The following is a 13162-nucleotide window of genomic DNA, read 5'->3' as shown; positions in this document are numbered from 1 at the left end:
TATAGCACGTTGACCTTGTGTGAACGGGCCTAGGCCATGATAGCCAGGGCTGCAGCACCCATGGCGACGAGCGAGCCCATACCGACGACAGGCGTTGCGAGAGCGGCGCCAGCAGTTTCGACGGCAGTGGTTGTGGGCTCACCAGGGCGACCTGAGGATGAGGGAGACACGACAGCCGTAGTAGTAGCACTGGAAGGCTCGTCATCGGGGACATTGGTGGTGGGAACTGGTCGTCCTGGGGGAGGCAGGATAACGCTAGTAGTGGTAGGTACAGGCGCTCCGCCGTCCTGAGTAGAGGATACAGCCGACAAAGCGGGAGTCGAGGAGACAGCCGACATAGCGGGGGTAGAGGAGACATCTGACAGAGCGGGGACTGGCTCAGACGACGGCTTGCCGGGCTCGGGGACGCACTGGGTGATAGTGACAGTCACGGTAGCGGCGGGAGCGCAGACAGCTGCAAGATGTTAGATTGTGTGCCCGATGCCATGTAGAGGTATCCAAGCAGCTTTGCAGCTAAACCTGAAGCATGTACTCACGGTCAGTGGCGACGACAGCCAGCGCAAGCGCAGCGACAACAGCGAAGATCTTGTAGCCGAACATGTTGATAGCGGTAATCTGATTGGTGGTGGGGATGAATTAAAGTATGTTCGTGTTGGATTGATGCAGCTGCAGAGATGATGGAGCTTTGGGGTGAGTGTCGTGAGAGAAGCAGAAGACACAGAGGTGGACACAGGAAAGTTGTTTATATGACGTGCGAGCAGCGTTTGCAGTCACGGCGGAGATTAGCTCCGGCGGCAGGCGACGAGCAGAGGACGGATTGGCAGGAGCGAAAGTGAAGGTGAAGGCGCGATTGTGGGGCGAGAGCGTGCGTCGTTGTTGTGCTCTGCGCGTGCCCAGGAAGGCACCTTCGTGGCACCACCTCGCCCATACAGACCATGCGTGCCGTGGCGCAGATGCGACTAGCCTTCTCAGCGATTTTGATCATGTACGATGGAAAGATGCTAGAAATGTGACTATAGACAAGCACAGGATGGTGACGTAGGCAGGTGGCCGACAATGAGGTTGCAGGATGGGGTGTGTTTGCTCTTTCTCCTTTGGGACGGCATCGACGACCCAGCAGAGGTTGCGATTGGCAACCCGGACGACATTTGTTGTGGCTCGCATCGCAAAGGGAGGAACAATTCGCGCACATTGGGAATTGAAAGTATGCGCGGGGTCAAGAACGATACTTAGGTGTAACGTACTAACGATATCTCTTCAAAGGGTATATTAAAGGGAGACATACAGGAAACAGAGAACGAGCAGAGGTTTGCAGACGTAAACTTCGATCCAATCAGTTAAATAGATCATCCGTATGCTGAATGATGTGAACTCGACAATCTGGAAAGCACATCCCTGTCAACTTCCTAACTTCGCCTTGCGTGATTTCTGACAAGTCTGGATGCGGATTGGCAGCGACCCCGAATATCACATTGAAAGCTGACTTTCGACTCGACATGAACGCTGCTGATGGTGTGCGCTGCGCTTGGGTATGATACTCGATCAATGATCGAATGCCTTCATCTGCGATGTTGTCTGATGCCATAGGTAACGCGCGTGACTTCCTGACAACAAAACCATTGCAAAGAGGAGAGAAATGATGATTGGAAGACAAAATGGGCGACAGTGGAAACAAGCGGCGACGTTCGAAAGCAATGCAAGCATCAAGAATAAAAGAGGGCAAGCCCAATGTGAGTTCCTACTTTTCCGATCTTACGTTGCGCGCAAGAGTTTGTGACTGTGGTAACGAAGTCAAGGTTCGTTCGAACTTGACTGTCTTGTAACGTCTGGGACACGATTGTTGCGGAATAGAATGGACTAAGCTCCATTACGATCAACCTAGTTTTCATCCTTCCATCCACATCCGGGCATCAAGACATTTGGTCGAGTGCTCTTTGGAAGATGATTTTGCTGTAAACGGGAGAAGAATCCAGCTAGCTGGCCACGTTGGACAAAGACGCGTGGGGATCCGTACTCCGTCGCCACTCGTCGCGCAAGAGTAACCTCCGAGTGGCAGTTATTGTCGCGAGGCTGCTGCAACTTTATCGCTGTGCTGCATGCTGGATTACATTCCCATGAGCGGAGAAATGGCCGATGTTTTCTGCCTATTGGATGTTCCTGGAAACTCAATGCAGTCGCAAACGTACAGAGCCGTGGTTCGACTGGATCTCTACGGAAGACGGCCGATGCTAGCAGTGCCTACACAGTAAGTTTCCTCCGCTTCGATATGATGGGCCAACGCTAAACGTGGCTGCACCTCGTGTAGCCCTGTTCGGGCATTACCCAGCTTCTCGTGAAATCCAGATGCGTGCCGTCTTTTCCATCCTGCATCCTATCCTGCGGGCGTAGGAGTAGAACGCCAGACGGCAAACTGTCGCCACGTTGTTGCTGTTACGTCGGACGTCGGAATCCGAGCTTACTGCGCGGCCCGATACGAGGTGCATACGCTGCTGCTTACTTGCTTATGCTGTGCTGTGAGAATATTCGCAATGGTCATTGGCTTCGTAGGAAGCGAGATTAGTAGCTTGGACGGGCGGTGTCGTAGCGTGTAGTGAGCTGTAAGGCCCAGATGTTTACACTCGCCTATGTATGCGGTGCTGCTCAGAGGAGGTAAGAAGCAACGTTCCGCTGGACCCTTTTTGGCCTCACGCTATTTACCCAAATTATCCGCACGCCTGTAGCAGTCTGCTCACCTGCATATGGTGCCCTTGCATTGCTGCCAGAAGGGATAGCACTGCAGACAGCGGCAATGTGCGGGACGAGAGTATTGCGACAGAAAACAACCTTGGAACGGTTTGAAATGGTCTATTAAAGAACACCGTATTCCGAGCCACACAAAACATGGATCGAGATAAAGTGGGTGTGCGACGTTGAACACTCCTCACCGCATCTGCCTTTAGCTAGCCACTGCTCACATAACGCACAGCGCAGTGCAGACCGCTCGTGCAAGCGAACGCATTCTAGAAGGCCCAGAGGCAGCTGCTGATGAAATGGAGATGCAGCATGCTTAACCCCGAAATTGGGGCTGTGCTGCCGATCTTAACATGAAATTGATCGCGAGCTCCACGCCAGAGAATATCTCGCGACGTTGCGAACCCGCGCTTGAACGACGGTTCAGGCGCTCGCATGAGAACGGTCGTTGGTATCGGTATGAAATGCGGATGTGATGGGCCTGGATGGATCTATTGCGCATTTTCTGATTTTGAACCGAAGATCTCGAGACAGTTCTCTCCGATGTGCTATCAGCCAGTTGTTTCGAAGAGGCTTGCTATACGCCAGCCCACCGTATACATGGCAAGCTAATGCGGCAGATCGAGCGCACCCGCGTCAACTTGACCTCAACTAGAATCCCAGCACCGTGTAGGCTACGGACAAGAAGGAACCCGCGCTTTGAGGAGGGGGTTTGGGAATGAGGATATCTGATTGGTCTGGCGGAGTATCGCCGAGACATGCATGCAAGCGAGTTCAACCGGCGACCGTGCATTAGGGCCCGCGGGGCGTCATACAGAAGCTCCATACCCAGGTGTTGTGTAATTTGGTGGTCATATTTGTACTCCTGGGGTTGAATCGCTCAGACCTTCCAAATTGAGGATGGAAAGATTGCCTGGTTCATAACACCAGGCAGCATTGTGAGCCGGAGCAGATTGGCGTGCGCGCCACGGCTACAGCGCGCATGCGAAACACTCGAATTGCTTCTCTGTGGAATGAAGTTGAACATTCTGGAACTAGAAGTACTCAGTCTTGGGGCCACCTTGGTACATGCGGTGGCGTCTGCGTTTCATGTAGACTTGGTGAATGACGATAGAGCTGCCAAACGGCAAACAGGCAAGGAGATTGAAGGGCAATCTGACATGGGGCTGTCGGACGACGTATGCGCTCCACTTGCCGCATTGGAGTGGGGTGGGACATCGAACACCATGTTCGGTTCAACTCGCCTTGCCCAATGATGTCAATGGAAGGTATGCAGGATAGTTGAAGAGGCTGCGGAAGTTTGAGTAGTCAGTCAGCTACTGACTTGCGGGAACACAGCGCCGCTGTGGGACGAAGCGTGTTCAGGATAACGCAAAGGATACCGTAGCCGGCTCGGATGCAAGATCATGCAGCTAGGTACGCGCTGATCTCAAGCCGTGTGCACCCACCCAGGATTCCTATCCATGTAGTTATGGGTAGGCATAGAGCGGAAATGTACGCAACGTCACTGTGACCTGAGTTTGACGCGCAGCGTTGTACTAGTAGGTGTAGCAATGTGGAGCCCGGCACACTTCACAGCGATCTCAAAGTATTGGGTCGCTCCTCAAAGGATAAGGTGCACCTGGACTGGTCAGAAAAGGAGTTGGTCAACCGTGTGATGTGAGTACACGTAGCGGGGTACCATTACCATGGTCAACCCACAGCCCTGCAGTACACGACGTGAATTCCAATGATCTCAAACACCATTGGGCTCAGAGCGCGCGGAGCTCAGCTGGAAGGGATGCAGACCTCATGCACCTGAATGTGGCCGCTGTACGCTTTTCGGCCTGCCTGTTGGCTCCCTTGTTGCACGGAAAGCCGTGTGGATGCACGGCAGACGGAGATATTTCATCTCAGATCTGAATCTGAAGCCTAGCAAGGACGCAGGGATCATCGGGCTTTGACTGGCTGATACTTTGACAGGCCGGCACTAGAGGCCCCGGCGATCTGGCAGTGGGCACTTGCGGCGGGGCAGGAGCGATAGAAGGAAGAACCAATGCCGTGTGACGTCGGCGGACGGCCGGAGCTTAGGACAATGCCATAGTGACAAATACTCGAAACACAAACAACAAGGGTCAATTTCCCATGTTGCCAATAGTGGCATCGGCCTCTGGACAACGATGGAGCTGCACTGGCCGTGGTATTGACAGAGCACCGTCCCTTCCTCTGGCGCATGGCTTCCCGCTGGTACAAAAGCCGTAGTAAGGAGATGTCAGCAGAGGGATAAGTCGTGGACCAGCGAGTCGGCGACATGTTTGTATCGAGAGATCGGCGCGCACGTCCTGGACGCGGCCAACGAAGCCCTCAGGGCGCTTCAGGGCTCCGAGTTTGCGAGGGAGATGCGATCAGATCGGAGCTATTCCCGATATGGCCTTCGCGTATCTCAGGTTTTCTTTGCTTGAACAGGGCTTCCTTGTTCCTGAGCCCAAGCGATCGGCTGCCATGAGATGTGTGCAGCACGGTGAAACCAGCGGTTTTGACCTTGTCGCATGGCGGGAGATAGGGCTGTGTGAAGCTCAGTCTTGTTGTTCGGGGGACAGCCATGGCGTTGGGTAGTTGACGGTTATTCGTCGCGAAGTTTTCCGTTCGAGTGTAAGCGCAGGATTAGGCTCGCTCCAGCACCGTCTAGACAGGAGACGGGAACAAGCCAACGGTAGCCCGACGGCTGCGTCTCCATAGCGCCGACCACCTAACGAGAGCATGTGCGTTCGCGTTTGGTTGAGCAGTATGCGGAAGCCGCTGCGCTGCCGCGATCGCGATTGATTTACGCACAATAGCCGGCGCACGTCTGGCTGAGCGTCCCTGGTTCAGCCAAAATAGCAGGCTGTTAGTAATTGCGAATTGGCAGCAGTAGTCAGGTACGCTGTAAACGTCGCAAACGTAAGAGCCATTGAGCCAGAACGACCACGTTAGTCAGCTCAGCGACAACGAGGCCTAATCCGGGGCAGCTAGAAACTGGCACAGCTGTGGTATGATGTTGATGCGATGCAGGTGGGCTCTTCCCCGTCGTCGACCACACACACACGCGTCTCGTTTATCGGCGGGAAGTGCCACAGAGATGCTAGCGCCCTCGATCGCCAGTTGGCCAAGCCGCGGGCGTGGTGTTGTCCTGATGCTGGGCTGGCTTGCGGGTGCCGAGGGTAATATGCAGCTATTGAGCCTGGCACAGAGCTAAGCCGAACCTTCTCCCCTACTCCACACACGTCGCCGACTGGCCGTCAGAGCACGCCGGACATGCTGCCGCTGCGGCCCAGTGGTGCCATTGGCTGCATGTCGCTCACAGGTGCTGCGGGGACTGCTGGGAACTGCTGGCTTCTGGCGTGCTACCCTGCCGCTGCCTGTGATTAATTGTGTGGTCAAATTCCAGAAGACCGCAATTGCTTCTTCCCTTGTGGCTATAACATATGCTAGGCAAGCCCTCGACGTAACGCACCCGTCCTGCTCCCAATCCGCTGCCTGCTGCTTCACCCCCCAAGCCACGTCGCGACGATCGATCTCGTGTGCAAGCGTCGATGCACAAACGGTTTACCAGCATCGAAATACCCAGTCTTCGTCCGCTAGGCTCCGCCACTTGAGCATCCTGGCCTGCCCTCCCCCAGCCCGCAACAGAGATTTGTGCGCATTGCAGCCACTCACACGCCCCTCAGCCCTCGATCGCTGCCACCCCCAGCGCCAGTTCCCACTTGCACTCCCATCTTCTGCCGCTTTGGGACACGCGGCCAACTTTGGCCGTTGCTTCTGTGCCTCACGTCACTTGTCGCGTATCTGAATCTAGCTGGGTGCTGTCCGAACCCTGTCGTCGCGGTACGTGAGCGTCTTTCTAGCTCCGTTGTTTTTCGGCCCATCTTTAGGCCTGCTCCGCCCAGCACATCCGCACCCGCGTTGACAGTCGCCACTTTTCCCCTCTCCGTTTACATACTTTGCCCGCCCGCTCCTCGCACTTTCTCCTTCTTCCATTATTCTTCACAGTCGAAGTCGTTGCTAGACGTACCCCTCGAACTGTACCAATCAGCCTTCTGTTGTTGTGCTGACATCGCTATCTGTCAGCTACCCCACCCTCGCCCACACACACACTTCGCCACACCGCACGTTGCCTACCATCTACTGCTTGGACCTCGCCATGCCTGCCGAACGTCGAACCTTCACCTCGGCCAGACCGGTCAAGACCGAGCGCACTCATGAAGAGAACCAGGAGCGGTTAGTCGTCTCTACTTACTCCGCACGCAACCAATTCTGATGCCCAACAGTGCCTACATTGCCGCCTCACGCCGCAGTGACCGCAGCCTGGAGGCTCGCATTGAGTCTGCTCGTAGAGCCTCTGAGATTCACAAGAAGCGTACGGGCCGTGCTCTTCGCGTGACCGAGCAGGATGTTATCAATGAGGAGATGTACGAAGAGGAGGATGATGATCTGCCCACCCAGTATCAGCGCCTCAACGCTCATCTTCAAACCACTTCGGTCATGTTCAACAAGAAGCTCCATGACTACATTGCGACCCAGCACGGCGTCAGGAACATGTTCATGTCCCAGTACCAGAACCAAGGCGCAGCGTTCCAGCAGTATGGTCCGCAGTATCCAGCCAATGGCGCTCAATTTGCACAGCCGAACAACTGGCTGAACCCGTCAATGCTCCCGCCTCAGCAGTTCGCCCCCGCGTCTCCACAGGGTTTCCAGCAAGCGCAATCCTTCAGCCCGACCACTGCTCAGCCGCAACAGGGATACAGACAGTCACCTTACCAGATTCCTCAACGCACTCATTCTCACCAGCGCGCTCTTTCTATTCAATTGCCCCAGGGCGCATCGCACTTTGACCCATCAGCTCAGCCGGCGAGTGCAGGTCTCACGACGCCACAGACTGAGCTCAACCGAAGACTGTCTTTACCGCCGCAAGCTTTTCAACAACAAAACCAGACAGTAGAGCGACAAACGCGTCCTTCGTTATCGCGTTCGCCTACTACCCATTCGCTCCAGCACCGTCAGTCATCTTCGCCACAGAGCGCTTCGCCCAACGCAGCTTCCGTGCATGAGGCCGCACCTGTGCAGAGTGATCCTAATTCGCCTTCCTCCTATTCTTACAGCCCTACGAACTACCCATACAGCTCGCAGGCGCTCAACACCAATCCTTTGACTCTGTCTATGCCACCCGAGTCTCAGCAGTTCCTCGGATCTGTCCTGGATCAGAACGACCCACGCACTGCAGTCTTCATGGCAGGCAGCGATAACCTTCCTCAGCCCTTTGCTCCGACGTACACCTACAACCCCAATAAGGTTGGTCGGACAGCTAACGCCAGTAGCATGTCTGAGCATGCTAGTGGCTCGGCTCAAACATTGTCATCTGGTCTAAACTTGAAGGCTGAGCCTGTTTCTGGTACCACGTCGCCGTCGGTACCCAGTGCCATTTCTGATGGCTTTTATTCCAACGATTCGTTTTTGACGCCTGGTACTGGTGAATACAGTGCCTTTTTCGATTTCCCGGGCGGCGATTTCCAACAGTCGTTTGACGACCAATCCGCCAATGACCACGACAACGGTAACAGCCTCGTCAACTGGGATTAGGTATCATTTTCGCCATTTTTACATTGTTTTTCGTCTTTGTGGACCAAGGTCCTTTGTACGATCCTTCTAGGATCCTGTTCGTCTAAGCTCTTCGTTCTTTGCTACGTCTTTGGGTAACGGTTCTGGTTTCACACGCACATGATACCTTTTGTACAGTGTCGTTTACGAGGTTACGACTGAAGGCGTTGCAAGGAGTCTTCCTGTCGGTGAAGAGAAGACCCACATATAGGATGCAACCATCCTTCTTCAGGCGCTTGAGGGTGTTGTTGCCCATATAGCGATCTCCTCTCCCAGTAATCCTTCGATTTGAAGTGTTCCTGTATAATATATAATTGTAACGGTCATTTTCCGTATGCAATAGTCCTTCCGATCTCCGGTAACCTCATGTGCAAGTGATGCTTACCACAACATCTATACTGCCACTCGCGGCCCAAGCTGCTATCACGAGAGCCCAATGGTGTCCTTGCTCGCGGACCGTTGCTTGATCAGGTCTTCAGGGTTCAGTACCCCGAACTGGGGATGATACACAACCAGGGAGGGTTAGGCCTTCGAACTTGTACTTCCTACTCGGTAGTAAGCGGCTGGGCTCGTCGTAGGGAGCGTAGCATGCACTAGTTCCGGAGTGCGGTTGCGCGCACCTCTTCTGCTACGTAACAAATCACCTTCTTGTGAGCGATGAGTTCACATGGGTGCGTCTAGACTTATCAAACTCATCCGTGGATGATGGAGGTGGCCCTGCTGGGCTGGCTCACGTGATGCTACTGCAGCCGCGCTAGCGTCGTGAACAGTACCAATGGACACTGCCGTCCTCCGATCTTCCAACAGATCCATACCGCTTCCACGACATACCCAGCCTAGCTGATCTGCACCGCTGTCTATGTTCGGTTCCTATTTCCTCTGCATCGAGATCCCTGTGCCGTCGGGACGTTCTAACGGCTTTCTGCATCAGTCGCGTCGTCCTACTGCGGTTGCTTGTGAAACGCAGCACCCTGAGCGTGAGTCTGGTTCCTGCATCTGTGCATCTAGCTAGTGATGGAACCCTCCATCTGCCGGCCATACGAATAACACAGTCCGATCCCTGATGTCGAGTCATCCATGGTCCATTTGTCGCGTTCCCCGAGCAGGCTCTTGTATTGTACCCTGGTACATGCGGCTGGCTGGACCCGAAAACGTCAGGGACTGTGCCCAGAATCGAGGCCGGTATCGCAGTCCGATCGCGTCCGACATTTTGGAGAGACAGTAGGATTCGCATATGGCTTATGCATCGAGCCAGATGAAGATAGCTAAAGACCGATTGTTCAGACATATTGCCGACCGCACATAGCCCCGGAGGTCATGCATCCCTCCAAAAGTGCACGCAACCTTATGATTGGCAAACGACATCATAAGGAATTACTAAGGCGGTGTGGCACTGCAAACCTTTGCATTACCCATTGGGTGCCCGGGAATACGAGGTCGGTCGAGCGTTGCGACACTGGGTACGCTTCTTCAGGGTCGAGTTACTCGAGTCCATTGGCTCGCAACAACACCATGCCTAGAGAAGTGACTGTATCAATTCATTCAGTCTCAACAACAGTGCGCTGGGTCACTTCGTCATTTGCGAATTTCTTCCTTCGCCTTTTGTACTACCAGCGGTGATCGCTGCGCTGCAGTGTCATGTTGCTATCCGTCCGTCGTTTACCCTCCCGTGATTCCTTTCTTAGGTTAGACTCAAGATATCAGCGGATTGTTGCACTGGCAATTTAAATGCATACACCAGCTACCTCGTATGCGGGCTACTATACATCGACCGAGGCCATTATGGCCTATCGAAGCGGTGCATGCCTTTCTCAGAGGCAGCCGCTACTCCAAACTCTCGCAGTCAAGAGACGGAGCCCAACACGTTCAGCATCAAGCGCATAGAAGTCATGATTTTCAAACTAGCCGTCTTCATCGTAGACGTTGTCATCGTTCAAAGAATCGGATACCATCGATACAAGCATGATGCCGTGCTGCATGCCCATAGTGGAGCTAACCGAGCATTTCACTGCGGCCGTACGGCTGTAGCAGTATCGTGTCATGATACTGTCGCGGTGGAACGTAGATCATCACATATAAGATCATTGTCTCCAGTCAATCGAGGCTCAAGCCGTCCAGCTGTAGTTGTCTGTTCGACACATCCTCTCGTTATTTCCCCTCAACACTCGTTTCTTCCTTCACCTCTTGGAACAGGTGTGTCTTGCGACTCACATAACAACCATGAAGCTCAGTACCTTCACTCCGTTCGCGGCTTTCCTGACGCTCACTGCAGCTGAGCGGGTGCCCTGTAAGCCCCCCCATAGGATCTGCTGTTGGATCTACACACTTCTTCCGTCAATGTACCAAGCATCACGCTCTCTGAAATATAGGCACGTGAGTTAATCTTCTGGGATAGTAAACTTCCCACAGCATGTACGGCCTCGGCAGTATGCACCGCCACCGCCATACTCTCCTCCTTACCCAAGTTCAAGCAGCACCAGTGGAAGTGCGTCGTCCACCTTCTCCAGCGGCACCGGCGTCTCGCTGTCTACTTGGACGCCTCCCGTTCCAACGTCTTCGCCAACTGCAAACTCTACAACATCAGGACCCTCTACAGTCGTCTACACTAGTGTCGTGGTTATCACATCGGTTATTGTCCCCTCGACATCGTGAGTTATGATCGATCCTGGTGATATTTGCTCGTTCAACTAATCCATTGCTCAGTGAAACTGTCTCTGGAGATACGTCGACCGAAGCTACAGCGAGCAGCTGGGGCAGCAGCTCTTCTTCCATGAGCGTCCCTCTTTCGACTGGACCTCAGTCTTCCGGAACAGGATACTACCCAACTTCGCCGCCACATGATTCTTCCGCGCCTTATGGAAACAGTACTGGCACAGCTTCATCTACTTGGGGTACTGGTACCGCGCCAGGATCTTCAATGCCATCTTTGACCTCCACTGCCAGTAGCAACTCCACTGGACCCAGAAGCTCATACATTCCACGCCAGTCGACAACTACAGAAAGCCCGAGCACCAATGTAACTGTCATTACGTCCGTCATCACCTCCACCATTGCCATTACCACATCCGTTCCATACCCTTCCAATGGTACTATCACGGAGACGAACACTGGGCCCACAGCAACATCCAGTGGAAACGGAACTATTTCTCAGACTCCGTCGTCGTCGGGCTACTACGGTCCACCTGGTAACGCCACCAGCAGCGGTAGTCCCTCTGAAACCGATACTGTGTCTTCATCGTCGATCGACATCTCCACAATCTCCTGGATCACCTATACTTCCGAAGTTTCTTATAGCCAGTCGGAGACTCCGACGCCAACCACTGATTCTTACACGTCATCTTCAACCTCGACTTCAACGTGGTATAGGAAATCCAGAGTCTCCCGGAGTCGTTCTTCCACACGTACCTGGTCTAGAACACTCACCATGTCCAGATCCTCGACCACGGACGGCTCCTCATATACACCCACTAGTTCCGAAGAGTCGTCATCAGCTACTGAAACTGGAACCTCTTCAGATTCTTCTTCGTTGGCCTCATACACGCCTTCGTACACGGCATCTTCTACATATGATACCAGCAGTGTGCCTAGTGCTTCAGAGACTGACTCTGCAACATCCTCGTTGCCGTACTCGTTCAGCATCTCCTTCAGCTCGATTGAGACGACTTCAGACTCTTCCACACCCACGTCGTCTGGAGTCATAACTTTGCCTACGCCCTCGCCAACCACGGAGAGCTATTCGTACTGGTCGTCTTCATTCAGCGAATCATCTACGGACTCTGAGCTTGTTTCGTACACTGAGTCGGTAACTTCAGGCACTAGCAGCTTCGTCTTGCCTTCCGAGACGCCATCAGAGTCGTTGACCAGTGATTCTGGTACTATCGAGACGCCCGTCCCGACAGTAACACCCTCTGACACATCCTCTTCCGACTCTCCTATCACGTCTGTCAGCTCGACCAGCTCTGAGACCCCCGAAGTACCTAGCTCATCCATGTACAGCGAAACGGAGTACACCACCTTCCCCTCTTCCTCCACCGCCTCAGCATCTTCCAGTAGCGAGTCCAGCTCTGAGGTCGAGACTTCCTCTATCCTTACAGCCTCTGAGAGCTCTCTAAGCTCAACCTACACCGACGCCACCGCTACTTCCTTCCCGGTCGAGTCCTCGACCGCTTACCCCAGCAGCTCCACGTCGGGTTATTCCTACTGGACCCCTCCGGTCAGCTCGGTCACCAACACGGATGCTACCGCTTCCTCCTGGCCTGTAGATTCTAGTACCTACCTCACCAGCGCGACGGGCAGTCTCACACTCACGACCTTTGAGACGAGTGCGAGCTCCACCAAGAGTGGGTACGCGATGCCACCTGAGGTGACATACGAGGCGCAGAATGACAAAGTGAAGAGAGGCATGGTGAGTTTTCCATTGCTGCCTGATGTTCAAAAGGATGAGTACTAACTGTCTTGGTAGATGGGCATGTGGTTCATGTAATCTATACTGCACGACACTCACGGGGTTCGGCGATGTAAGCCCGTTGTGAGGCCGATTGGTGAAGCTACGACATGTCATTGCGTCTTTACCAAACAACCCACATTCACATTCTCTACTGTCCTTTACTGGTGTAGACATACCTTTTCCTTGTTGTTAATTCTCTTCACTTCTTTCCCTCACCACCCTCCCGCTGTGTCAGTGAATGTCTGGGCTGGGTATTTAATCATCATGGCTGCAAGATCTTGGGTCATAGTTCAATACAACATGTGTTTCTTTAGACGTATCTCGCCGCCAACTGACGTGATGATTATCTGACATCGGCGATCATGATGTATT

The 13162-nt window shown here is 53.7% G+C and overlaps 3 protein-coding genes across 3 annotated transcripts; 1 reads left to right on the top strand and 2 right to left on the bottom strand.

Moving 5' to 3' along the window:
• Positions 1-29: 29 nt before the first annotated feature.
• J4E86_003159 (uncharacterized protein) lies at positions 30-600 on the bottom strand (the record flags this gene model as incomplete). The annotated part of the gene is made up of 2 exons (XM_051443715.1): positions 30-454; positions 537-600. The coding sequence occupies 2 exons, from the start codon at positions 598-600 to the stop codon at positions 30-32; spliced, it is 489 nt and encodes a 162-aa protein (XP_051305210.1).
• A 6289-nt stretch (positions 601-6889) lies between these two features.
• On the top strand, positions 6890-8325 carry J4E86_003158 (uncharacterized protein; the record flags this gene model as incomplete). The annotated part of the gene is made up of 2 exons (XM_051443714.1): positions 6890-6966; positions 7017-8325. 2 exons carry the CDS (start codon positions 6890-6892, stop codon positions 8323-8325), a joined length of 1386 nt encoding a protein of 461 aa, XP_051305209.1.
• Positions 8326-11670: 3345 nt separating this feature from the next.
• J4E86_003157 (uncharacterized protein) lies at positions 11671-12747 on the bottom strand (the record flags this gene model as incomplete). Its single annotated transcript, XM_051443713.1, has 4 exons — positions 11671-12075; positions 12115-12462; positions 12515-12599; positions 12620-12747. The coding sequence occupies 4 exons, from the start codon at positions 12745-12747 to the stop codon at positions 11671-11673; spliced, it is 966 nt and encodes a 321-aa protein (XP_051305208.1).
• Positions 12748-13162: the final 415 nt, after the last annotated feature.

This window comes from Alternaria arbusti (genome assembly GCF_024043155.1).
Source record: "Alternaria arbusti strain BMP 1465 chromosome Unknown scaffold_3, whole genome shotgun sequence".
In the NCBI taxonomy this organism is placed as follows: Eukaryota; Fungi; Ascomycota; class Dothideomycetes; order Pleosporales; family Pleosporaceae; genus Alternaria; species Alternaria arbusti.
Note: the sequence above shows the minus strand (reverse complement) of the source record. Positions and strands in the feature narration are given on the sequence as shown.